Source organism: Chiloscyllium plagiosum, chromosome 36 (assembly GCF_004010195.1).
Source record: "Chiloscyllium plagiosum isolate BGI_BamShark_2017 chromosome 36, ASM401019v2, whole genome shotgun sequence".
NCBI classification, from domain to species: Eukaryota; Metazoa; Chordata; class Chondrichthyes; order Orectolobiformes; family Hemiscylliidae; genus Chiloscyllium; species Chiloscyllium plagiosum.
Window position 1 is genome coordinate 14,144,881 of NC_057745.1, and position 26,921 is coordinate 14,171,801.

Consider the following 26,921-nt stretch of genomic DNA (forward strand, 5'->3'; position numbering starts at 1 on the left):
TCCATCCTGTGTGGTGGGAGGGTTCCGCGGTGGAAAATGAGGCGCCTCATTTCCCCTCCCCCCACTTTATCTCAGTCCCAACCCCCAGATTCAGCACAGCCCTCTTAACCTGCAATCTTCTTCCTGACCTCTCCGCCCCAACCCCCTCTCCAGCCTATCATCCTCACCCTATCCTCCTTCCACCTATCGCATTCCCAATGCCCCTCCCCCAAGTCCCTCCTCCCTACCTTTTATCTTAGCCTGCTTGGCACACCCTCCACATTCCTGAAGAAGGGCTTATGTCCGAAACATCGATTTTCCTGCTCCTTGGATGCTGCCTGACCTGCTGCGCTTTTCCAGCAACACATTTTTCAGGACCATACAACCTGTCAATACTGATCCACCATTCATTGCTGTCCTGGATTATCTTGGATTTCAACTCTGCTTTCTCAATATCCCTTGATTCTCTGAGAAATCAAGATTTCAACAACCAACCTTACAACCTCTAGCCATCTGGAGTAGAAAATCCACATGATTCACAACTCTGAGCAAAGACATTTCTCCTACTCTCAATCTTAAGCAAAGAGCCCATTATAAGTAAACTGTTCCCCTTTATACATTGACAAACTAGGGAGCAGAGTTTTAGTAACTGTCTTGTTTCAATAAGATAACTCCTCATTCTGTAAACTAGAGAATATGCACACAATTTACCCAAATTTCTCATCATTGAACATCTCTGTCATCCCAGGGACTGTTCTATCATTGCGATTATAATTTAGTTTCTGGAATTTGGATTGATAACTACATTAGGAAACCCAGTTATCGCTGAACATTGCTTTTCATTTAATATTGTCTTTTATCTGAGTAGAGGACCAGACTTAACAGAAGGCTTCTAGATAGAACTATCTCCCAGTAGTTCTAGTAGTCATGTGATCTTACTGTGGTGTAAACTGTCTTGTATTTTAATGTTAACCCTTTACGCTATAGGGATAATTCTGTTTAAAGTTCAAGCGTAATATGTTATATTCAAATTCTTCATACCAATGAATATCTTCATTTATCTGTCAATTCATTCCCCTGTTATCCAGAGTAGGTTTCAGGGAATGCTGTTTTCCCTCATAACTCAATGTTCGCAGTTCAACAACCAACCTTACAACCTTTAGCCTTTGAATAGTTCTGTATCTCTCCTGAAATACACTGGCCAAGACTAAATGGCTGGTGCAGTATTTCCAAGGTTCGATACAGGTTCAGCATCATCGCCTTAGAACTTTGAAGCCAGCATTTATACAACCCAGCATTTTATTTTATCTCTTCAGCACCTGCTAATAACGGGTTAGCCATTTTAATGACATCATTTTTTTTCTTTCACTTTGTTAATTTGAGATAATAAGTTCCCTACATTAAATAATGCTCCATAATTAAAGTAGTGGATTGCAAATGGCCAGCAAACATCAGATTGACATAGCATCCTGCATTTAAAGATGGGAAAGTTAGGCTGGGTTTAAAGCTTAATACACATAATGTTATTGGAGATGTATTTGCATGAAATGTTTAGTCTGATATGTTACAAATCATTTCTGAAAAGTACTACCACTTTAAATAAAATGACTGATAATTGATGATTAAAAGAAAGACACAAAAATATTTAATTAGTTGTGGCTGTATGTCCATCATCCACTGTTGTTTATTTTACATCAGGTCACGACATTACTCAACGTTTCCTGTTAAAAGGCTATGGCATTTCTTGGTTAAACAAGAAATTCTACAAGACACATTCATCAGATTTATATTCACAAAGAAAAGAAAGCAAAGTGAGGTAAATGGCAATAAAGATAAAAGTTCTTGCTTTTTTTTTAAGATTTGGAATTCTGGAATTAGTATTTTAGATTTAAAGGCATATTTGCTATGACTGTGTAAAGCTAAACACAAATTATGCAAATGATGATGTGTCAACTTGTATAAATTCAGTTGAAGAAATCAATTTAGCATTAACAGAATTACATCAGGTCTAGACCCTGAATACTTGCTTTTAAATTTATCCATTCAGTGGGAAAAGGTGGGTAGTTGTTTAACATGATGGTAAAGCTTTTCCCATTGTATTTCTGACATGCTCAAGCTATCAATTCTTTAACTGCTGTTTTCTTTTGTCAAAATCGACAGGTGGAAGCAATTGCATTAATTTTGAAATGTAAGGTGCAATTAAGAATTTAATGCAAGTTTTAATCTGGGTTATGGGAGTTTAGCACTCGATAAGATGATATTATACATTATAATTCTAAATTTCTAAATGATTTGTTTGTGGGCCATAAAGAACAGGAGTGCTTCTCAAGACTAACTTTGGTCCCCCCACCCCCAAAATCTAACTCAGACCAGCTCCAGATTCTACATTCTCTGCCCCCAACAGCCTCAGCTATGTCCATGTACAGGACATGATTTTAACATATCTAACCACATCATCCTTTTAATTGGAAAGGAAGGGCATGAAAACTCAGTTATTATAAATATTTACTTAGTAGTTTGTGCATATTTTAGCCGTACTTAACTTGTGTTTCTATTTATTTATATCTATTTATAATATATAACTTAAATCTAGTAATTTTGCATCCATATCTATTAACTCTTACTAATGGAACCATGTTATTCAGTCATAATGGGATATGTCCCCTTTGTTAGAGAGCAAGCAGCACTTTGGCAGGCCCAAAAAGTTCAAAAGTGGCCTAGATGGTCAAATGCAAGACAGAGCACACATTTCACTGCAAGATTCCCATGGCTTAATGTTTAGAAAATAACTTTTTTTAAAAAACTCCTATCTGCTTTGAACCTGACAGTTGCACACTAACGCATCAGACTATTCAAGTTTGCAGATTTCAGTTTTGCAAATTACATTGTCCCTCTGTGTCTCCCTCCTCTCACTCCTACTTTGAAAATTGTATTGCATTCCAGAGGTGGGGAGATCCAGTATCATCATCCAGAAAAGTGATTTTCAAATCGCACCTGTACCCCTTCTTGAATCTACGAGTAATCAAAAATCCCAGCCTTAGTCTCCCATTTTAAAGGCATTAAGGGAGCTGCAGAGAAAGTAGGAATATGGCATTAACACCAAGATTCAACCATGATCCATTTGAGTGGCAGAGCAAGCTCAAAGGGCTGAATGGCATACTCCTGCTGCTAATTTCAATGACAATTCAGTTGGAAGGAAACCACCTTTTAAATAATGTATTATCAAGAATTCATAATAACTTACACCCTAATTAAATTTGCTTTAACCTAAGTGTAAGGAAATGCATACTGAATTACCTTGAATAAGTTAGGCACATCATCAATTTACTGCTTGCCTCCTTGTTTTATAGCCCTGGCAGTATTGTTCACTTAACCCAAATCTTGCATGTTTATTATGATTTGTGTCTTCCTTTTTGCCTTCCCTATGCATAATACTGGCTTTCTGAACATATCAATTTGACTATAAGGAGGCTGTTCAGAAATCAAAATATAAATGTTCTTTCTCCCAGAATGTATCATGATCTGAATCTTGTAACAGTCAGCCTCTGGATAATTCTTCCTCTTAAAAAGAAAATCAATCACCTTTCTGTGTAAACTTCAAGTTTTACCACTAAAATTTTATAAATGAAAATATAGTGTTGTTAGTGACTGCATGGTGATTTCATACAAACATTGTCATGACATTCTGGTTTTCTGTGACTACTTCACCTAACTTGTATGTTCACTTTGTTTGTTGCATTCCAGATTTTATTTCATTATAAAATCTTTATTTCCTCCAAGTTTAACATGTTTTGCCTGGTGGCAAGTCCATGGGGTTGTTGAGCATTTTTTGTCAATCAGTTTGATATTCAAACGTGTAAGAATGATGGAATTCAGATTTTTAATTTTGTCTGGGGAGGAAGAAAACCACATTCATCAGCAGGATCTCTGTTATAGACTAATTTAATTTCTCTTTGTCCTTAGCCACTTGTTATAACTCCTAAAGAAAGTATTGCATTTGGCAGTCAGGTCCAGGGGTTCCCTATTTAAAGTTGTACAGCTACTGTAAGCATATACAGTAAAACCATTGTTCTTTACATTGGTAATTCTTCATTGAAAAGATATGCTGAAAATGCACACTTGCTTGTCATATGCCCCATTTCACTTCTCTCTATAGCTCAAATCCTCCAACCCTGGTAACATCCTTGTAAATCTTTTCTGAATCCTTTCAAGTTTCACAACATCTTTCCGATAGGAGGGAGACTAGAATTGCATGCAATATTCCAAATGTGACCTAACCACTGTCCTGTACAGCCGCAACATTACCTCCCAACTCCGATACTCAGAGCTCTGACCAATAAAGGAAAGCATACCAAATGCCGCCTTCACTATCCTATCTACCTGCAACTCTACTCTCAAGGAGCTATGAAGCTGCACCTCCACTTCAGCAATACTCCCCAGGACCTTACCATTAAGTGTGTGAGTCCTGCTCTGTTTTGCTTTTTCAAAATGCAGCACCTAGCATTTATCTAGTGACTGATCTCTTCTGAATTCTTTATTTCCCCATTCAGGTAAATGTTTTTTCTTGGAAGACATTAGGGATATCAAGGGAGGTTTTCAGTGGATTAATCTATTTGGGATGTACTATTAAAGAATTTGTCAGAATTTACTCACTTAGTTCATTAGACATAATATTAGTAATGTTGACATCTTGCTTTTCCGATAATAGTTCTCGTTGATGCTTATTGTGGTTCTGCCTTTTGGTTTCATCAATTTCAAATCTTTTAATTCTTATGGGAAAGCAAGTTTGATTTTGAATCTATGGGTGGCAGTGCACTTGACACACCTAGTTTTCACTGCTGTCTTTTGGTGTTAAGCGCAGGAGCTGTTGGTGGGGGGGGGGGGAGTTGGATTCAGTTTCTTCCCATTCCCCTGCTTTTCTTTTTCGTTTTCTCTCTCTCTCTCTCTCTCTCTCTCTCTCTCTCTCTCTCTGTAGTCCACTTTGAAACCCATTTTGTCTTCTTCCAATCTTTATATGAAAAGAGAAAGAAAAATTCCATTGCTGAAATACTTAGATGAGAAATTTTTTAAATTGCCCAGTACAATAAAATAGCTTTATTCTCCCAAATATAATACTGCCAAGGCTTCATTTTTTTTAATTCAGTAAAAACATTTTATTCATTTTCGTTTTTTTTTATTTCTGTGCATGTGTAATGTGCTGTGACTGTGTGCTGTGTTGTGTAGTCAGTAGAAGACCATGTGGATCAAGTCAAACAAAACTGCGTAGCGGAACATCGTGGAAGCAACAAGGTAGCATCCCTTACCCACCCCTCACCTTTAGCAGCTGTTATATATACACTAGCTTCAACGTCTTGTTTAATGGCATGTGAAAGTAAATAATTGTACACAAGTGGAGGTCCATCTCATAGTTGTTATGTCTGTGGAGGTTGCAGTGCAAGCACAAATATGTCATTCTGTATGAATTCAAAAGGATTACATTGCTAATTTATATACAGCTGTTTGCTGCAATGCTAAAACCATTAAACAAATAGTAATGCTGGTGAGTTTTAAATTTTGTTTGCTGTGTGTTTGTGTTTTATTTCCATATTAAAGGCAAATAACATCATCAGTATATCATTTTTAAGGTGTGTGGATATACTCACAACCATAGTACTCATACATAATACAATCTTTTAGGTTGAAACAGAGCTGGGTTATCCTGGTAGAAAAGCAAAGATTATTCACAAAGATTCAGATGCCATAATGGCATTTGCAATTAATAAGGTAAGAATGATAAGTGGCTTATGAATTCCATCAGCTGAAATATTTTACAAACTTTTAACCCTATGGAGTCAGTCTTGCTAGTTTTGTAGAATTTCTAATTTCTCGTTGACATGGTGATGCACAGGATCTGTTATACCCCACCTTCCAGTAAATGTCAATGGGCAACAATTGTGATGTGTATCTCTAACATTAGTAGACGGCATTACACATTTTGCCAGACTTTCTATGACAACATAGCTCTGTATAGTTGCTTAGGCTTGAACACAGAACTCAACTCCCCAAGTAGTTAATTTTTAATCTTCAGTAGCATCCAGCATCATTTATACCTTTGGAAACCCAGTTACATTTCTAACCTGCTCATGGAAATGATATAGGGCAGAATTTTTCTATGTTTTTATGATGGAGCAGTTAGTGTGATAGGTGGTGACTGACAGGTTGGGGGTCACCAAGGAAGAGCTATTAGTGGGTTCGGAGTCAAGGGGGTGGCATTGAAAGGTCACCCCTTTGACTCCTTGTAAGTTATCTGTGCCTGTAGTTGTGCCCAGATTGGAGTAAGTGGATCTCATTCCCTACCACCCACCCACCCAAAACCTGTAGACAGGTAATCAGGAAATTAACCAGCTTTCTCAGCCTCGCAGGAGACAGATTCTGAGAGGTGGTGAGTCGAGGCTTTTAAGTGGCCATTAATTAACCTCTAGCAAATTGAGAAAGTTACCCAAAGATATTCATGCCTCACATTAAATTGTTGAGATGGTGAGAAGGGGATGCATTTTGCTTCAGGGTGACCTCAACCCTTTATTTCCCCTTCTTGCCACCTTTAGAGCAGGGAATATTACACCCTAGGTCACTGATGTACTGTGGGTCTGTTCAAGAAGGAAAAGTAAGTTGACATTTGGACATGGAACCTTTTTCAGAACATATTTCCTTGGGGAGAGACCTGTTTTTAAAGCAGAGGTGTTATCTGTTTTCTGCTTCCCACTGTGTCATTTCAGCATTTTCTGTATTCATTTCAGGCCACTTGCAGTTTTAATTTTATTTTCTCTCTTTATTTTATTCCCTTACTCTTTTCTTTCAGGGGACTTGTCCCATTACCTCTTCTCATTCTGCTGTTTGCATGTTCTTTTGGTTTAATATTTTCCAGTGCCTTGTTGAGACAGTCTTTTATGTCATCTTTTTGAGATGATGATTTAGTTAACAATTCTGCTCATCTCCACTTGTATTATTTGTTCCTACCTGACATAAAAGCTATACTTAATTTTCACTTTTCAATTCTAATAAAGGTTCATTAATAAAATGTTAACCTGCTACTTCACTTTTCAGCCACAGACACATCAACTCTGTTAGGGGAGGTTTGATATTAAATCTCTGAATCAGGAGCTCATTAGCCTTGATCCCATCGACTTCCTGAAGTCTGATGAGGGACAGACAACCCACCCCACTTGCAGAAGGTGGGCTAATTGTTTAAATATTTCAGCAAGGCTGTGTGCCTTTGTGTTAACAACAATTCTATTTTCAAGCAAATTAGTTTGAGCTTTCCAGCCTTTGGAAATAATGACAATGAAAAGAGGAAAAGCAAGGCTTACTGAGAGGGTAAGTAATCTTTATTATACTGCTTGTGGACATGCGCAGGAATGTGTTGTCCAACTATATAAAGCTGAACAGGGACATTTGTCTCCCTGCCAAGATCTGGCTGCACCCGTCCCACCCTTAATTGGACCCCAGCTGCAACACACACCTTGCTACCCCTCTGCTGCTGGCACCAGCACAAGCCCGTCCTCTCCCATATTGTACACATTGTATCTCATTTCCTAGGCCTTGTTCAATTGTAGTTCTATCCTATTGTAGTAGCTATCTTTGAGTGGAAAACATGCAAAAACATGTTCAAGTTCTGCAGTTAAAAACTGCAAGACATTCAGAAAAATAGTGCTTCTACATTTCCTGAACTCCAAACAGCTCCCCCATACATCTCTCCCCGAACTTGCTGTAATCCACCTGGCCCCACTCTCTCAACATCTTCAAAATACTACCCAACGTTTTTGATAAATGGGTTCTGTTACAAATTGCAAATATTTTGTGGATGTCTTTCTTGGTAGCTTGATGAATCTACCTGCAGTGTTAAAGGTCATTGCTAATTTTTTTTTATATACGATATCTGTGCTTTATAAAATTTTCCTTTTTGTTTGAATTCAGTTTTTTTTTCTCCACTTTAAAAGGCAAATTCCAATGAGATGGTGTTGGCTTCAACTCATGATGTCCAAGAACTTGATGTATCTGCAATTCTGGCTGACCAGCCCTATACCTGGATTGGTGAAGATTCAGACAGGGAATCTAGAAGGTAAAAAACTTTATTTAATCCATTAAAATTATTCTTAAGTGTAATATATAATCAGATTGTGTTTCAAAATTAAATTTGAACTTCAGTATTTGCATCATCCAAAGTCGTTATATAGTCATTATGATCTCTTATAGTTCTGATGATCTTGAGCATCGCTCAACAATGAGTACTAGCCAAACAAGTACAACTCATTTTGGATCCAGCCAGCTTTCTGCTTCTTCTTCAATGCCTTGGTTAGGAAGTGGGCAAACCAGTACAGGAGCCACTGTGGTATGTCCAATAATAAACAGCCAACTTTGCTAATTCTGTCTTTATTTAAGATATCCTTCATTCAATTTTATCTAATTTGAGAGTTACTGCCTTACCATTTGTTTACAGAAGTGAAAAATATCAGGGAGGAGGTAAATATTGACAGAGTTAAAATCAAAATGCAAAGTATTTGTATTCCTGACTACCACACACACACACACCACACACACACACACACACACACACACACACACACACACTCCTCTTCTCTCAGGAATTCAGACCATATTTAACAATACCTTGTTTTAATACATTTTGAGCTATACTCTTTAGTCCCCCCTGTTTGCATTCCATATTCTTTTCACTCATTTTTATACCTGTCACAAAGGAAGATGGTTGTGCTTGTTAAAGCTGTCATCAGCTGCAGGACTTCTTCAGGTCATTGTCCTAGGCCCACCCATCTTCAGCTGTTTCATTAATGATCTTCTCTTGATCATAAAGTCAGAGGTGGGGAGGTTCACTGATGATAACTCAATGTTCAGCACCACTGACAGCACTACAATAATGAAGCAGTCCATAAGATCATTCGATATTCAGCCTATCAAGTCTGCTCCACCATTTAATCATGGCTGATATGTTTCTCAGCCCCATTTTCCTGCTTTCTCCCCGTAACCCTCGATCCCCTTACTAATCAAGAATCTACATATCTCTGTCTTAAATATCTGGGCTCCACAGCCCTGTGTAGTAGGCAGAGGTAAAAACAATGACTGCAGATGCTGGAAACCCCATTCTGGATTAGTGGTGCTGGAAGAGCACAGCAGTTCAGGCAGCATCCAAGGAGCAGCGAAATTGAAGTTTCGGGCCAAAGCCCTTCATCAGGAATAAAGGCAGTGAGCCTGAAGCGTGGAGAGATAAGCTAGAGGAGGGTGGGGGTGGGGAGAAAGTAGCATAGAGTACAATGGGTGAGTGGGGGAGGGGATGAAGGTGATAGGTCAGGGAGGAGAGGGTGGAGTGGATAGGTGGAAAAGGAGATAGGCAGGTAGGACATGTCCGGACAAGTCATGGGGACAGAGGCAGGAGGCTGGAAGAACACAGCAGACCTGTCAGCATCAGGAGGTGGAGAAGTTGACATTTTGGGTGTAACCCTTCAAGACTGGGAGTGGATATGGGGGGAGCTGCAGATAAAGGGGGTGATGGGGCCAGGGTGGTGAAGTGGGGATAGGTGAAAAAGGTAGAGGGTACAACCTGGTTAGTCAATGGGAGGAATGAATCTGGTTGGTGGCAGGGAGAAGTGGAAGGGATGGGGAGGGCCTGAGAAGGGAGTCAGAGGATGGGAAGGGAGGCTATTTGAAATTGGATAACTCAATGTTGAATCCTTTGGGCTGTAGGCCGCCCAGATGGAAGGTGACTTGTTGTTCCTCCAATTTGCGGTGTGGTTCATTGGGGCAATGGAGGAGGCCAAGGATGATCATGTCAGAAAGGGAGTGGGAAGGGGAATTGAAATGGGCGGTGACTGGGAGGTCCGGTCAGCCCCTGCAGGCCTGGCTGCGATGCTCGTCAAACCATTCCCTAAGTTTACGTTCAGTCTCTCCTTCTCTACAAGTTCATAGAATCCCTAGACTGTGGAAACAGGTCATTTGGCCTAATGAGTCCACACTGACTCTCTGAAGAGTATCCCACCTAGACCCATTCCCCAATGCTATTATTCTACATTTCCCGAGAATAATGCACCCAACCTACACATCCCTGAACACTATACACATTTTAGCATGGCCTGCACATCTTTGGAGTATGGAAGGAAACTGGAGCACCCAGAGGAAGCCCATGCAAGCATGGGGAGAATGTGCAAATTCCACACAAACAATCACCCAAGGGTAGAATTGAACCTGAGTCCCTGGAGCAGTGAGGCAGCAGTGCTAACCACTGAGCCACCATGCCACCCAACCATGACTTTTGGCTTTTTATTCAATTAAACTCTCTTGTTAGAATGTGCATGTGTAAGGTACTTCTATTTTCATAACAAGTGGTCACAGTCTAAGGACAGAACGTGAATTATTTAGGGCAGAAATAAGATGCTTCTTCACCTAGAGAGTGGTGAGCCTGTGGAAGATTCTGTCACAGAAAACATCTGAGGCCAAAACATTGAATGTTCTCAAGAAGGAGATGGATATCATTTTTATAGCTAAAAAGACCAAAGGTGTGAGGCAAAAGAGGGAACAGGATGCTGAGTCTGATCAGCCATGGTCCTATGGAATAGTGGAGCAGGCTGAATGACCCACTCTTGTTCCTATTTTCTATGTGAATCAAATCTTGATGCCTCAATTGATCAGTATGTTCATCCAGTGAATAGCTAAACCTTTCAAGCAAAGAAGATCTCTGAATTGAACTCAAGCCTCTGTTTAGTCATTGTTTAACTAACTGATCTCATCCAGTTCAACAAACAGGATGCAATGTTAGCTGAGTGTCCGAGAAAAACACTATAAGAGCAGCGTATATTTCTATGTAATTTTATCCCAGAAAGTAGTCATCACTTATAGTACTGGAAATGAAGGAAGAAAGTTGAGAGAAAATTTTCTAGAGTTTACAAAAACTTGCTATAATTAACATTTTTTGCATCCAATGTATCAATTGTAAATTATTTTGACAATTGTACTTAAGATAATGTGCTGGAGCAGTGTTTCTTGATAACAAAATGAATGCAATAATCAAAGACATTAATTGCCAAACTGAATTTAAAAATTTCAGATTTATGCTGATCAGTAGAATGAACTGCTCACTTCCTTGTTTAACTTGGCTTTAATTCCATTTTTTCACAAAAAAAAGCATGTTGGTACCAACATGCTAAAGTGACTTGCATTTTCTTTGTACCTACATTGACATTTTAAAAATTAAATACAGGACACTGTCTTTATGTGAATAACGAATTATTCCCTGTTGTAGCTCATAAAGAGGAACTTAAACAATGTGAAAAGGATGACTTCACATCCAGCTCACCGATATTGTGAGTACTGACATGAACAATAGTTGATTTTGTGCTTTTTATCAATTGATTCTCTCCTGCCTTTCATATCGTCACAATGTTTTCCTTTCATTCTTCTCCCACCAGCCTTTTCCTGTCTGTGTCAAAAATGTGGAGCTGGAAAAGCACAGCTGGTCTGGCAGCATCCAAGGAATAGGAGAGTCGACATTTTGAGAATAAGCCCTTCATCAGGAATATGGGGAGGTGACAAGGGAGCTGAGAGATAAATGGGGGGGGGTGGGGCAATTGCTTGGGGGAAGGTAGCTTGGAAGACGATAGGTAGATGAAAGTGGGGATGAAGGTGATAGGTTGGAGAGGAGGGTGGAGCGGGTAGGTGGGAAGGAAAATGGACAAGTAGGACAAATCAGAAGGGTAGTGCCGAGTTGGGGGGTTGGATTTGGGATAAGTTTGGAGGAGGGGATATGAGGAAATTGGTGAAATTGACATTGATGTCATGTGGTTGGAGGGTCCCAAGGCGGAAGATGTGGCGTTCCTCCTCCAGGTTTTGGGTGGCTTGGCTTTGGTGGTGGAGGAGCCCCATGACTTGCATGGCCTTGGCAGAGTTGGAGAGAAAGTTGAAGTGGTCAGCCACAGAGCAGTGGGGTTTTTGGGTGCATGTGTCCTGAACTGTTCCCAATGTAGAGAGGACCACATTGGGAGCAATGGACACAGTATTTGGATGTACAGGAAAATCTTTGTCGGGTGTGGAAGGATCCTTTGGGTCCTTAGATGGAGGTGAGGGGAGAGGTGTGGGTGCAGATTTTATACACGCGGTAGTAAGGGAAGGTGCTGGTAGTGGAACGTGGGGGGGGGTGCTGCTGACATGGACCTAACGAGGGAGTTGCAGAGGAAATGGTCTCTACGGAATGCTGATGGGGCTGGGAAGGGAATTATATACCTGGTGGCGGGGTCTGATTGTAGGTGGTAGAAATGGCGGTGGATCCAGAGATTGGTGAGGTGGAAGGTGAGGAAGGGGTTCTATTCTTGTTGTGGTTGGAGGGGTGGGGGTCAAGGGCATAGGTGCAGGAAGTGGAGGAGATGCGCTGGAGTTTGGAAGTGCAGGAAAGTCTCTGCTTACACTCGAAATGTCAACTCTCCTGCTCCTCGGATGCTGCCTGATCTGCTGTGCTTTTCCAGTGCCACACGTTTTGATTCTGATCTACAGCACTGCAGTTCTCACTTTCTCCTAGTCATTTTTCCCGTCTGTGTAATTCTTGTAACCTGTTCCATCTCTAACTTCTTTCCAGTTCCCATGAAAGGTTATCAGTCTGAAATGTTAACTTTTTATTTAAGGTTAAGCTTATCTTGTTTGTCATTCTATTTATTTTCTCCTTTTGACTTGTTTTCAATTTAGTTCTAATCTAATTGGGATATTTCTCAAAACCCTTGAGGGTGGGGTTAAAGGTGTGAGCGCTGGGAAAATTTGAAAAATATCTCTGGCCTTTTTGCCAATGTGATTCTGCCACGTTGCTCAAGGCAGGCTAAGTGCAATGTCTGCACCCTATGCATCAGTGGTTAGAAGCCAGTAGTGATTATTTAAGAAATAATTAAGAACCACTTTTGGAGGGCAATGGAATTAACCAACAGTGCATGAAACCCACATAATTTATCAGCTAAAGTTGCAAATGCATTGCAAGAGGTCTGGACAATATTAAAATGACACGGAATCTGTAGTACAGATGGGGAGAATGGCAAGCCTGAGGTCATCACTCATCATTGCAACAGCATTTCATCGGTAGTGCTGTCACAGTCAATATGCATAGTGGAGACATGCCTGCTGGGTCTTCAGCCTAATCTTTTATCCATTTTGTTGTGCTGCCTTGAGCATCAGCCTCTTCAGCAGCACTCAACTGCAGTCACAATGGAGACTTCAGTCACTTGTTTAGGTCTTACGCCCTGGTTTTTCCTGCTGCCTTAATCCAGTGTTCCCTCACTGAACAGCAATTTCCACATGGATTCTTAGTTAATGAATGAATGATTTTATTGTCACATGTATTTTACAGTGTGAAAAATAGTAAAATACAGGGAAAAGCTTTTATCATTATCACCATGATCCAGTGTCATTTTGAATAGTCTAAGAATAAGATAAAAAAATAGAAAGGTGTAGTTTGAAAAGAATCCATCAGCCCTGAGCCAGTTTATCATCAATGATGTCTGTGCTGCCACAACCTTCTGGAAAATTGAACTGGAAAGTACATTACATTAAAGAAGAGATACTAATATGTTAATTTATGGCCAATACACTGCTCTGGTTTACATAACTTATTGGTGAATCTTTGATCTAACTAGAATACTATGGCCATGGGAAAAGTATCAAAGTATTGCTTAATGCCGAAAGAGCCAAATCCTGATTGAATATCAGACTTAAAGAGGTAAAAATAAAAGAAATACCATTTATATAGTGGCTGATAGTCAATAAGGAAAAGTAATGTGGATTTATGTAGCATTTGAACTACATAATGAACTAGAAGATCCTGAAGTGACAGAGTGATTTTAGTTGTTGTTTTGCTTCACTGATCTGAAAGACAATTGCTTGCAGAATGTTACAACAAACAGTAAACAAAGTTCATTCTGAGTTAATCTGTTTTTGTTTGCCGTTATTTGCAATAAGAATGATGCCCAGGATGCTAGGAGAATTCACAACAGGGTTCTTCATGAAATCCCACCTTTATGGTTTCAGTGTTTCAATAGAAAGAAAACGGCTGCAAATGCCTTTCCATTTGCTATGCTGCAGTAAAATGCTGGCCTCAATTATGTACTCAAGTCTGTTGTGGTGCATAAACCTATAATTTCATGATTTTAATTGAGTGTGCACTACCATAAGACCAGCAGTTGATTTTTTCCCTCCCTGGAGGTGGCAAGAAGGGGAGATAATTAGGCAACTTTGTTCTGGAGAGGAACTCTCCCACACCTCCTTTCACCACTTTAGCACTTAAATGTTGAGCGAGAAGTTCCACAGACAATTTTGCCAGTAATTAAATCCCTTCATGATCAATAAATGGTCATTTAAGAATGTCAACTTCTCACCTTCCCAGTCACCTGCCTTCCCAGCAGGTGAAAAAGGTACAAAAATGGAAATTGCTGGAAAAACTCAGCAGGTCTGACAGCATCTGTGGAGAGAAAGCAGAATTTGCTTTGGGTCCAGTGACCCATCTTCAGAACTTTGGTAGCAAGGAAAAGGTTAGTAATTGTGCAGAAGATGGGGTGGGGGAGGAGTGAGAAGGAAACAATAGGTGGAGATAGAGTCCAAACAAAGAGAAACACAGTTGGACAGACAAAGAACTGGATAAAGGTCAACCTGGGAGAATGCATAGCTGCTAATGGGGACTATTAATAGCTGACAAGGGGTTGTGTGTGGTAGCAGCTGATGAGCCTCATTTCTGATGATAGGCTCATACCCAAAACGTCAATTATCTTGTTCCCCGGATGCTGCCTGACCTGCTGCCCTTCTCTAGCACCACACTCTTGACTCTGATTTCCAGCATCTGCAGTCTTCACTTTCTTCTAGCAACCCATGTGATGACAAATTTGGGGTTGGCATAAGGACATGGGAGAAGACACTCAAGCCCTAAACTGATTGAACTTGATATTGAGTCCAGAGGACTGAAGAGTTTGCAAGCAGATAATGAGATGTTGCTTTGTCAGTTTGTGCTGAGCTTTGCTGAAGCCTCAGACAGAGATTTTGTCCAGGGGAAATGGTGTTTGAAGTGGCAGGTACCTGGAAGCACAGGGTCATTTTTGCAGACAGGACAAAGGTGTTTTGCAAAGTGGTCATCAAGTCTGCGCTCGTTTCCCCAGTGTAGAGGAGATCACATTGTGAGCAGCATATACAGTAGACTCGATTGAGTGGAATGCTACCATTAGGTACATATTCCATTCGCCTCCCTTGTGGGCGTCTGCAAGGATCATTTCCTCCAGGACACCCTGTTCCACTCTTCCTTGACTCCCAACATGTACCCAACATCCCCATGGCACCTTTGCCTGCAATCACAGAAAGTGTAACACCTGCCTCCCTTCTCACCTAGACACGCCTTCCAGGTGAAGCAGTGGGATGGGATTGGACCAGACTAATTTAAAACCAAAATAATTTCATTTTCATATTTATTGAGTTTACTTGTTTCAATTGTGTTCATCAGACCTTACAGGTGCACAAGATGGAAGTGTTCGAATGTTTGAATGGAATCGGCCACAGCAGGTTATATGTTTCCGCCAAGCTGGCAATGCCAGGGTTACTCGACTACATTTCAATTCCCAAGGAAATAAGGTTAGCTCTTCCTGCAATCCATCTAAAATTTAATTGAACTGAATAATATAAAATGTAAATTTTATAAGTTCAGCTTTCAGTTCTTTCTTTCCAAAGGCCTGGTTAAATTTGCTGTAACATTTGAAATTTCTTATTTAATTTTTTGAGAAATGTTCTGCAATTCCTTTTCTGTAGTTATTTGAAAGCAGTGAAATGAATATGCGGAATATGTCTATTTGATTGTAACATTGTACAACTTAGGCAAAGTTGAATAAAGATTCCACAATCCTATTGTCTCTGACAATTGTGATCATCTCCCTGCATGTATATCTTTACAAACGCCAATGTAAATCCAGCAAAGATGTTCATTCGCATAGAATTTGTCTTTGATGTAAGTTTAATTCTTTTAAATACTGAGAAGCAATTCTCTACAGATAGAAAGAACAAACGTGGTTTTATATGACTCCTTTTTAAGTTATGCTTGAATTGAATTTATTATCACGTGTACCGAGACACCGTGAAAAGCTTTGTCTTGCAAGCAATACAGGCAGAACACATAGTTAAATAGCATAGATAAGTAAATAATAAGTAAACAGCGGCAAAAACCAAAGCACAGGTATGTGCGAATACTAGGAGGTTGAGAGTTCATTCAGTATTCTAACAACAGTAGGGTAGGAACTGTTTCGAAACTGGCTAGTGCATGTGTTTAGGCTTCTGTACCTTCTCCCCATTGGTAGAGGTTGTAGAAAAGCATTGCCAGGGTGGGATGGATCTTTGAGAATGCTGGTGGCCTTTCCTCCTTTGGGAAGAGGGTAACACTAATTAGATTGCTGAATTCTTTGGCACAAGGACTAAGATTTGGGCAAAGGTTAGGGGAGGTATGAGACAGATTGGCCTTGCCTGATTCTATTTTTATTATCTGACCAGTTGATTCTAAAGAAACACCTACAATGGATTTTCCTTTATACCTCTTCCTTGCACCTCCACTAAAGGTTAATCCTTGTTCACCTCTAGATTTTTATCTGCATGTAGCCCCTTGAGAGTATCACAGTTGGATATGAGATGCCAGGTGAGGGATGGCATTGATATCCACTGTAAACCACTGCAATCTCTTAAACCTTTCCACTGTCTTTAATTTGTTACACTTATCCACCAAACGGCACTGGATGAATAAAAATTTCCTCTCAATTAAAATATTGTAATGAACCCATTGTCTTCAGTCTCCATCATAAACCCTTCTTTGTCACTATCAACTCTCTCTCCCATGTTCACTCTCACACTCTACCACCCACCCAAAACCAGAATTCTTTTTAACTGTAATCTTGCAGTTAACACCTAAGTAACTTTACAACACTTCATCATCAAAATGCCTACTTCCACCTCCGTAGCATTGTTCAACTCCGTCCCCTCCTCACCTCAGCTTCTGCAAAATATCCACATCTATGCTTTTTTTATATTACTGATATATCCTGGCTGACCTCCCATCTTCCTGAAGAAGGGCTTATGCCCGAAATGTCGATTCTCCTGTTCCTTGGATGCTGCCTGACCTGCTGCGCTTTTCCAGCAACACATTTTCAGCTCTGACCTCCCATCTTCCATCCTACGTAGAGTTTAGCTCATCCAAAATTCAACCTGTATCTTAACTTGCACCAAGTCCTGCTTATTTATCATTGCTGACGCACATTAGTTCCAGATATTTCAGCACATTGATTTTAGGATTCACATCCTTGTTTTTAAATCCCTTCATGCCATTCCCTACATCTATAGCTGAGTCTAGCACTAAGTACCTTTTAAGATTCTGTAGTCCTCCAATTCTGACCTTTTACACATAGCCACTTTAAATCCACAGCTAATGCCATACTTTCAGCTGTCTAGCCCTCTGGCAGCCAGTCTCCTTTGTCTCCCTGAAAATCTACTTGGATTCTGAACATTGGGTGTCTGTCATAATATTTCTTCTTGTGGCACAGTTATAATGATATTTGAAAACACTTCCATGCAAGTGCCTTGCGAACATTTTATGACATTGAAGCTTCTATATTAATGCAGCTTGTAGCTGAGGATTAGCTTTCAGTATAAAACATTTTCTCACCCTACAGGTTTTATATAAAACTGGTATATCAAATCCAAAAGCAGAATCGTTCCAATTTCTTTTGCCTATTTTATAGCTATCTTCTCTTGATTTTTATTTTGTTCTTGTTTCTGTTCTTTGCATCAAACAAAATGCTAACTTTATGCTAACAAAATGCTCACATGTTGTAGTACCTTGTCTTAACATGGTATGGCACTGCAGCATACGGAAGAGAATAGAATGCCTGTATGCAATTTGTTGGTCTTTTTCTGTCAAAGACTCATAGCAATGTACAGCATGGAAACCGATCCTTCAGTCCAGCATGTCTATGCCAACCAGATATCCTAACCTAATCTAGTCCCATTTGCCACATATTCCTCTAAACCTTTCCTATTCATATACCCATCCAGATGCCTTTTCATTGTTGTAATTGTTCTAGCCTCTGCACTTCCTCTGGCAGCTCATTCCAAACACATACCCTCAGTATGAAAACGTTGCCCCCTAGATCCCTTTTAAAGTTTTCCCCTCTCACCCTAAACCTATGCCGTCTAATTTAAGACTCCCCCACCCCAGTGAAAATACCTTGTCGATTTTACTCTATCCCTGCCCCTAATGATGTTATAAACCTCTATTAGGTCACCACTCAGCCTCCAAGGAAAACAGCCCCAGCCTATTCAGCCTCTCTCTCTAGCTTAAATCCTCCAACCCTGGCAACATCCTTGTAAATCTTTTCTGAACCCTTCCAAGTTTCACAACATCTTTCTGGTAGGAGGGAGATCAGAATTGCACACAATATTCCAAAAGTGGCTTAACCAATGTCCTGTACAGCAGCAACATGACCTCCCAACCCCTATACTCAGAACTCTGTCCAATAAAGGAAAGCATGCCAAATGCCTCCTTCACTAGCCTATCTATCTGCTGCTGCACTTTCAAGGAACTATGAGCCTGCACTCCAAGGTCTCTTTGTTCAGCAACATTCTCTACGACCTTACCATTAAGTGTATGAGTCCTGCTAAGATTTGCTTTCCCAAAATGCAACCACCTTGCATTTATCTAAATTAAACTCCTTCTGCCACTCCTCAGCCCATCGGATCCCGTTGTACTACGAGGTAACTTTCTTTGCTGCCTACTCCACCTCCAATTTTTAGTATATCTACAAATGTACTAACTATACCTCCTATGTTCACATCCAAATTGTTTATATAAATGATGAAAAGCAGTGTCCCCAGCACCGATCCTTGTGGCACACCACTGGTCACAGGCCTTCAGTCTGAAAAGCAACCCTCCACAACCCCCCCCCCCCCCGCCCCCCCTCCTTTCTACCTTCAAGCCAGTTCTGTATTCAATGATTGTTTCTCAGCACATGAGAGTAATTTTGATGAGGGATTTTAATGTTTTATATGTCAGCCCCAACATCCGTAATGCCAGGTCATGCCCAATGCTATTAAATGCTGAATAAAGTTTACTGTTTTCTCTGGCATTATGCCTTAGCATCAGACTTGAAGTAACATTAAGTGGGGAAAGACTCTGTTCCATCGAAGCACTTCCTCTCAGAATGCTTTGAAGTATTTTCAATAGTCCTAAATCCCATTTGATGATCAGAATCTCTCTATCTCCTTGAATACTGTTAGTTTCCTTATTCCATTTTATGTCAGTAATCTGTGCATTGCGTTTTTGACTGTTAGTAATAATGTTCCTATTCCTGTTGTGTTACTTTCTCATTTCTCATCAAATATCCAGTGAAGCTGAATTGAGACCACTTAAAGCAACTTTGGATAAGACGTGAATGCTATTTAGATCCAGGTCCCAGATGTGAAGTAGTTCCCCCAAGTGTGGCCTTTTTGTTAGTGTTTAAGAAGTAAGCAAATAACTATGCCACATATGGGAAGAGTGCTGGACAGACAAGATATGGGAATTTTTCAAAGTTGATCTTTGTGCCTCCTTGGATTGTTCAAACACGTTTGAGTGTTCTTTAATTGCATGTCCTTTTACATTTCTCTGGGGGAGTAGTGAAATTTGAGATTATGCAGGACATTGTGCATTTGAAAATTTATGCATTGAGCTGTTAATGTAATTGTATGTCATTAATATGTTTCCATATCTTTTACCATCTGTACTCTGTTACCTAGAACTAAATCTCATTCCGAGAATACTAGATGATTTGTTGCCTATGGCTATGGACAGATCTATTTAGATTGGAAGGCTTTGGGCACAGTGCAGAAAAGAGAAGAATTGACCTCTAGATTGTGGAGATGTATGGGCTCAGTTTGGACTGATGTTTACAAAACTGTTTGCTTTCCAGTGTGTTTTGTCATCATTATTAGCATTTCAGTCAGGTTCTGCTTTTGATATCCAGACTATTTCTGCTACTGAAGCAGTTATCCATATTTCACAAATCACCTTATTATTCATTTTTATTTTTAAATGGCCAACTGTACAAATAAGCAATGGAATTGATCAAAGTATTATGAAATAGCAAGCTTTTTTTCCTTAAATTGTACAAATGAATAAGAAGGACCCCCTTAACGTCTGAAGGAAATAAGGAATAAAAAGGAGAAAATATGTTCCTTGCAACTCCGCATTATAGAAAAATCTCGCTTTAGAAACAGCACTTAAAGTGTTGGCAATGTAAATGTATTACAGCCAACATGTTTTAAAAATTCACGTTTTAGAAAGTGTCCCAATTTATCAATCACGTTACAGCGAATTCGCATTGTTAAAATGTGTGTTATACCTGAACAACACATATCTATTTACAAATATTTACTAATTAAAGTTCTTCCAGTGTTCAAACATCTTAAAAACTGAGACCCCTAGATAAGCACAAAGTTGATTGTACGTGGCCTAGTAAAGCAGTTGCACAAACATACGGAAGGCATGATTATTTAACAGAGTTGTTCAGATAACAACATTTACGGCCTTCAAAATCTGGGGTTTCCTGATATATATAAACCTATATTAACTATAGGTGTCGTTAATGAAAATTTTGATCATATTTAGAGAAATTTGAGAAAGTGACATACCCATTTAGAATTACTAAGGATTGCATTAGTTAAGCTTTTAATTGTCCATTTAGCCACTTAGATTTAAACTTAATATTCTTCATTTGCTTCTCATAAAGATGAATGTCAACATATCTACTCTGATTTTTAATAAATATTAAATGTGAATCAATATCAACAACTTTAACAACTGTAGAGAAAAACTTGTAAAGAATATGGCATTGATTGTGTTAGTTTCACCAAACTATTACATACTGCATTTATATTCTTTGGTTATAAAATTCTCACAATTTACATGTATTGTTGGTTACTCTATTAACTATACTGCTGGGGGAAAAAGGTATTAAATTTTATTTTATAACTTTCTTACTAAAATGATTGGTTCTTCCTTTTAACAGTTGGGGGTGGCAGATGGAGAAGGTTTTTTGAGCCTCTGGCAAGTCAACCAAACTGGATCTAATCCTAAGCCTTATCTTGTAAGTTATATAAACAGACTTGTAATTTAAGAACACATGCCTTTTCTTGCATTTGTTGAAATAAGTAATTTCTTTGAAGATATTGCACATGTGCCAAAAACATGGTCAGTATTTCCAAGTACCTTCTATAGTTGAGTGTAATTATCTGACTTCAGCCAAACATACTGATTAAATGTGTCGAGAGATTGAAATTTCAAGGAAAGAGTTCTCCAAAAAATTGTAGCAGCATGAACTATCATCTCAAGAAGGAAGGTAAAACTTGCTGAAGGAAATGCTAGAAAGAATTTCTTTTGTAATTCTTAATGTAAGAAGATTTTCCTTGTTTAATTGCAGAGCTGGCAGTGTCACAGTAAAGCTGCTGGTGACTTTGCATTCGTTACCTCCTCAAGTCTCATAACGACAGCAGGACAGTCTAATGACAACAGGTACAATGAACTGTAATGCGATATTGATATAAGAAAATTTATTGCCAAACATAAAGGGACATTACCAAAAGTCATTGTTCTTTGAAAAGTTTCAATCTATTTAATTACTAATGTACCTTTTTCATAGTTTCCCTTTGTTAACTATTCTTCTAATTTTTCCAACTTGGTAACTAATTCTGGGATGCATGGCTATGGTCTGATCCTGATCATCTTCCTGAAACCTTCCTGCTGGCCTTGAATTTTTTTTTCTCTACAGTGAAGACGATCTGTTTTCCCTTTGGCTGTGTTATTCAGTAAACAAAATTGAAATAACATTAAAGTTTGTGACAGAAGGAACCATTAGCATTAAAGGTACTAGTCTGGCATAGAGTTCACAGCCAGATGCTATAGCTTGGAGCTGGTTGGAGAGAAGCTATCAATGTCCAGGGTCAAGAGATGAATATTGTGCCCTACGTTGGCTGGAAATCTCCTGGGACATTATTCTCTTTAATCTGTCTCCCTTGACGTTTAATACAATGTTCGAAATATTAGTTTGGTATAGTAACTGGCAATTTTTTTTGTTTCTCCTTCCAGAAACGTTTGTTTATGGGATACACTAATTTCACCGCAGAGCAGTCTTGTGCATGGTAAGAATATTGTCTGTAATTCTTGATCAAATTTAACTTAATGATAGAACTGTCCAGTTAAGTGGCATATTTTTCTATTATTATAATAATGTTCTATGAAAATGCTCTTTTGTTTTGAAAATTAACGTGAGCATTTATTTAAAAGCATTCCTTCATTTTGACTTCTGTCTGTGAATACCAATTTATTCTCCATACACAAACATTGACGTGCACCTGGAAACCATAGCTGGGCTGGTATTCTTTGATTTGTTGTGTACAGACTTCAGTTTTATACTGGCTTAACCACGGCCTCTCAATTCTTTAACCACGTTTTAGACTCCACATAACCAGTGGGATAAGGACCCTTTGCTGTTGGTGGAAGGATTCTATGTCCCAGAATATGTTTAATGCCTGACTATCCAGAATTGTTAAGCACAGATTTTCGGGTAGTTGTAATTTAAATGTATTTTTTGACCTTATTTTCAGGAATTTGCTTATTTTCCCTGCTGGCTTGCAGGATCCTCTTTGCCAGCTGTTCCTATTTCTCCTCTTTTTGTCTCCATCTCCCTTTGATGGTGTTGAAGGACTTCCTATGCACATCAAATGAACATACAAAAAAACAAGGTCAGGCAGGTCAACTGGTCAGAAACCAGATCCATTCGCTTCCACCAGCAAATAGAGTTGAAAGTGCCTCATTTTGATTGATGCTGTTCTGCTGGAAGACAAACAGATTCCTCTGACATAGCTATAATATGAGTGCTTAACTCACGATTACGTAGAATAACTCTTTAGAAGCAATCCAATCAAACCTTGCTTTGGTACTAATGGAAAGAAGATATGTCTGAGTGATTATAGAATGTTGTTACTAGGTTGGTCGCACTCACCAAAATGACACTGACCATTTATGAGGGATCTGTAGTGATTTAATGAGGTCAGCCTGCTGGACCTCAAAGAATATGAGTTCCCTGATTGGGGCTATTAATCTGGTCCAGTCAAAGAGCTCTAGCTGACAGATTAAAAGAGGAGTGTTAGCGATTCTGTCACTCTGAGAACTGACTCTGGAGAGGCAGTGCTAAAGTCAAGGGCTTTTTGTATATAAATAAAATATGACTTGGTGATGGGCTACTGGCCTCCGGGGAGTTATTTCACTCTGGTACACCTAACTCTTGCAGTACTGAATTTTGAGAATTATAATTTGGAGTAAACTGTCTCTAAATTTAATGCGACATTTTCCTTCAAAGAGGTTGTTGCTGGACTTCCTGTCACCTGTCTGGCTGTCAAAAGGGCACTGCCTGCCATTTTACAGGAAGCTGCTATGTAAAGGACAAGGGAATGTGCCAGAAATATAGTAAAAATATGAATACTAAATTTAGATATGGATTTTTTGAGATATTGGTCAGCATCCAGCATCCACTTAGCTATATAAAACCTGATTAACAACTTGTGTGAATAGATGGAACGACCCTTCAGCAGGGCAATGTGAAGGGATTATTCACTATATCAGGGTCTTTCTCAGCTGCTATTTGATCATTGGGTGTTTTTTGGCCTGGTTTCTGCCATATCTTCTGAGGAGTCCAAATTAAATAATGTTTTTGCTGGTTCTGGATTGATCTTTCTTCTTTTAAACAGTTTAACTGCAGTTCTGGTCTGGTTGGAGTGCATATAGGGCACAAGGAGGAAGAGAAACAGCAAAGATTGCATGAGAGAGCAGTTTTGAGATCTAAAAGCTCCACATTGTACTGGGTACATTTTCAAAAAATGTTTTGCCATTGACATGATTAAATTCTGATTTGTCAAAGTAGTTATGTAAAAAAGCATCTGTGCCACTGATTTAATATCTGAATAGAAAGCACCATGGACTGTATGCCATAGGTTTAATGCTTTTCAATACCTTTCCCCCACCTTGCTGATCTCTGTAACCCTCTTTTTGCCTGTTGTTTTGAAATTCTTAACTTATTTTCAGTTAAATCATACACTTAACTGCTGACAAACAAATCAAATATGATTCATGTAATTTAAAATAAAACTGGTTACGTTTTAAACTCTGGCTCTTTGACTCTGTTTGGGCATGTCTGTAGCAGTAATCCAGATCCCCAGACCAATGCTTTGGGGACAGGGACAGGTAGCTGATTGAATTTACATTCAGTTAATTAAGGCTGATCATTGTAATGGTGACCATATCTCACCATTATCATTGAACGACTATCATTCAATGTTATAAAATCCATCTGAATCCCTAATCTCCTTTAAAGAAAGCAATCTGCCATCCTTATGTGATCAACTCCAGAATCTCAGAAATGTGGTTGACCTTTGAACTGGCTTAGCAAACCACTCAGTTTAAGGGCATTTGGGGATGAGCAAAAGCTTTTACAGTGATGCCCACATCCCGTGATTTTTTTTTAAAATTGTGTGCAGATAATTTGTTTTGCTAAGCATAAATGTTGAGACTGAAGGTTACTATTTTTTCTCTTTTAATCCCCTGAGGTTTTGTCTGCCATGACAATGGAGCCACAGTGCTTCAATACGCACCAAAGCAGCAAATTCTGATCTCTGGAGGTAGAAAAGGCTTTGTCTGCATTTTTGACATCCGGCAGAGGCAGTTACTACACACATTTCAGGCTCATGATTCTGCAATTAAGGCCCTTGCTTTGGACTCCACAGAAGATTATTTCATTACAGGTTCAGCCGAAGGGAATATGAAGGTAAGGCTTCAGGCAAAATATTCAATTAGAACTGCTTTGTGATGGATACTCATCTTAATCCTCAACATTTGGGTTCCACCGACTGAAAGCAATCCTACAGTCACATTTTGGTGTTTGATATAGAATACTAAAATTGTTTAAATTTCTGAACTCCCTTTACAAGAAAAGAATAATTGAATGGAGGCTTTGACAGGGCAAATATGCAAATTAAAGATTTGCCTCCGCATATGATGATGTCAGCACTGGAGGACACTGGTAAATATGATTCTGTTGTTTTCACTGAGATTGTTGTTCTAATCTTTCAGGGCAACTGTCTTTTGAATTTGAGTTGGATACTATTTGCAAGTAATAGACTACAAAATTCCAAAGACAGAGGGCTGTGTATTGGTTCCATATTCCCACACTGTCATCATTTTATCCACGCATTGCTACTTTTTCAACGAGAAAGGGTTATAGAAACTTCCAGTCCCTGCTGTGTTTTTTGTGAGAATGCATTGACCAATCAGCATCTACCTGCCTTTTCACACATAAGTCAGGTAGCTAAGATTGACAGTTAACCGATCCAGCGAACTAATTAGCACCTTCTGCTGTAGAAATTGATATTCTCTTTCAAAGTTTGGTATCTTGTATCCCAATTAAAAATGAGTACATGGAAAAAAGTGATAACTTTGTATCTTTTAACAGTAGTTATTTTAGGCACAATTATTCTAGATGTACCGTTATAAGATTGATATTCATGATGCAGTCTGACATTATTTTGGTGCAAGTGTCAGGATTGCAGGAGATTGACATTTGGAACGTGGGATCACAGAATAATTGTAAAGAAATATAGATTAGTGACATTGTGCTGTCATCTTACAACTAGCACCTGTTTTCAGGGAGAAAGTGAGGTCTGCAGATGCTGGAGATCAAAGTTGAAACTTTATTGCTGGAACAGCACAGCAGGTCAGGCAGCATCCAGGGAACAGGAGATTCAACGTTTCGGGCACAGGCCCTTCTTCAGGAATGCTGTTAGGCCTGTTTTCAGGCCTAACAATCAACCTTGTTGCACCACTTTCTGTGCCCATCTTATTGCACTATCGTGCTTGTTCTTCTATATCATTTGTGTATCTCAATTGTGAATTTGGCAATTAGCTTTGTCAAGGTTCCTTTCTGTTATCTTGCATTCTCATTGCTTTCTTACTTCATTGTCCAGGTTCTTGAGGATTGTATTCTTTCTCCCTATCTTCTCCAGTCCCTTCCCTTTGAACACAGTTAGAATCTATCTGCTAATGTCTTAAAACCCAGATAATGCTCAGCACTGGTGCATATCATTAAATAACTGCTTTAAAGTATATTACATATCTGATCATTTTAAGAAGCAATTAGTAAACCTAACATTTAACTCTGTTATGGAACAGACCAAATCCCTTCAAATAAATCCAAGGAAATAGCCTTGACCCTAACTTTTATCATATTTAAAGGCAAGTGTAAAGAGCTGTTGATGTAATTTGATTGGTCACGCTACTTGGCTTTAAGCAAAACATATTTTATTCTTATACCCAGATAAAATAAAAACAAAAGAAAGAAGAATTGATGTAAATTTGTTGGAAAACTTAACAGAAGAATAGATTATTTAACTACTAAACAGCAACTTTTCCAATATAGTAACATCCCATAGACATACCCCTGGCAAAGGCAAATGCAGGAAACTAGATAGTCTTACATGTGACGTTTCTGTAGTCCAGGAGAAAGGAACACAAAGAGAAAATTCTGGCCAAGGGGGAGAGAGAGAGAGAAAATTCAAACTTTTCGCAGTAGCAGAGGGAAGTGTAGCAACTTCCACAACCAACTTCAAAATTCCAACAGCTAGTAAAAGCTAAACTAAAACACTGGGTCCATCCATTCATGCTGCTTCTACTGTTCTAAATTTAAAAATAACCTAGAGCCTCACAAGCTGTTTTATTGGCTTGATAGAGACAACTTGGCAACACTGGCTCAGAGCCTCTCTCCAAAAAAAAGGATAAAATACAGCTCTGAAAGCCATAGTATTGTCACAACTTAATAGTCTTCTTC

At 39.1% G+C, this 26,921-nt stretch overlaps 1 protein-coding gene across 6 annotated transcripts in view; it reads left to right on the forward strand.

Annotated features, from left to right (window-relative positions):
• The window catches only part of dmxl2 (Dmx-like 2), a 141,501-nt gene that overhangs the window by 112,838 nt on the left and 1,742 nt on the right, over positions 1 to 26,921 (forward strand). For 2 of the 6 annotated variants that reach the window (XM_043677359.1, XM_043677365.1), the window contains 11 exons: positions 1,678 to 1,795; positions 5,203 to 5,268; positions 5,656 to 5,742; positions 7,956 to 8,077; positions 8,212 to 8,347; positions 11,267 to 11,327; positions 15,482 to 15,609; positions 21,057 to 21,134; positions 21,468 to 21,559; positions 22,133 to 22,185; positions 24,649 to 24,866. In XM_043677359.1, coding sequence (XP_043533294.1) covers positions 1,678 to 1,795; positions 5,203 to 5,268; positions 5,656 to 5,742; positions 7,956 to 8,077; positions 8,212 to 8,347; positions 11,267 to 11,327; positions 15,482 to 15,609; positions 21,057 to 21,134; positions 21,468 to 21,559; positions 22,133 to 22,185; positions 24,649 to 24,866 — 1,159 coding nt within the window. Of the gene's footprint in view, positions 1 to 1,677; positions 1,796 to 5,202; positions 5,269 to 5,655; positions 8,078 to 8,211; positions 8,348 to 11,266; positions 11,328 to 15,481; positions 15,610 to 21,056; positions 21,135 to 21,467; positions 21,560 to 22,132; positions 22,186 to 22,650; positions 24,867 to 26,921 lie in introns of those variants that run through there. The other 4 variants (XM_043677363.1, XM_043677360.1, XR_006309475.1 and 1 more) reach the window with 4 other exon arrangements.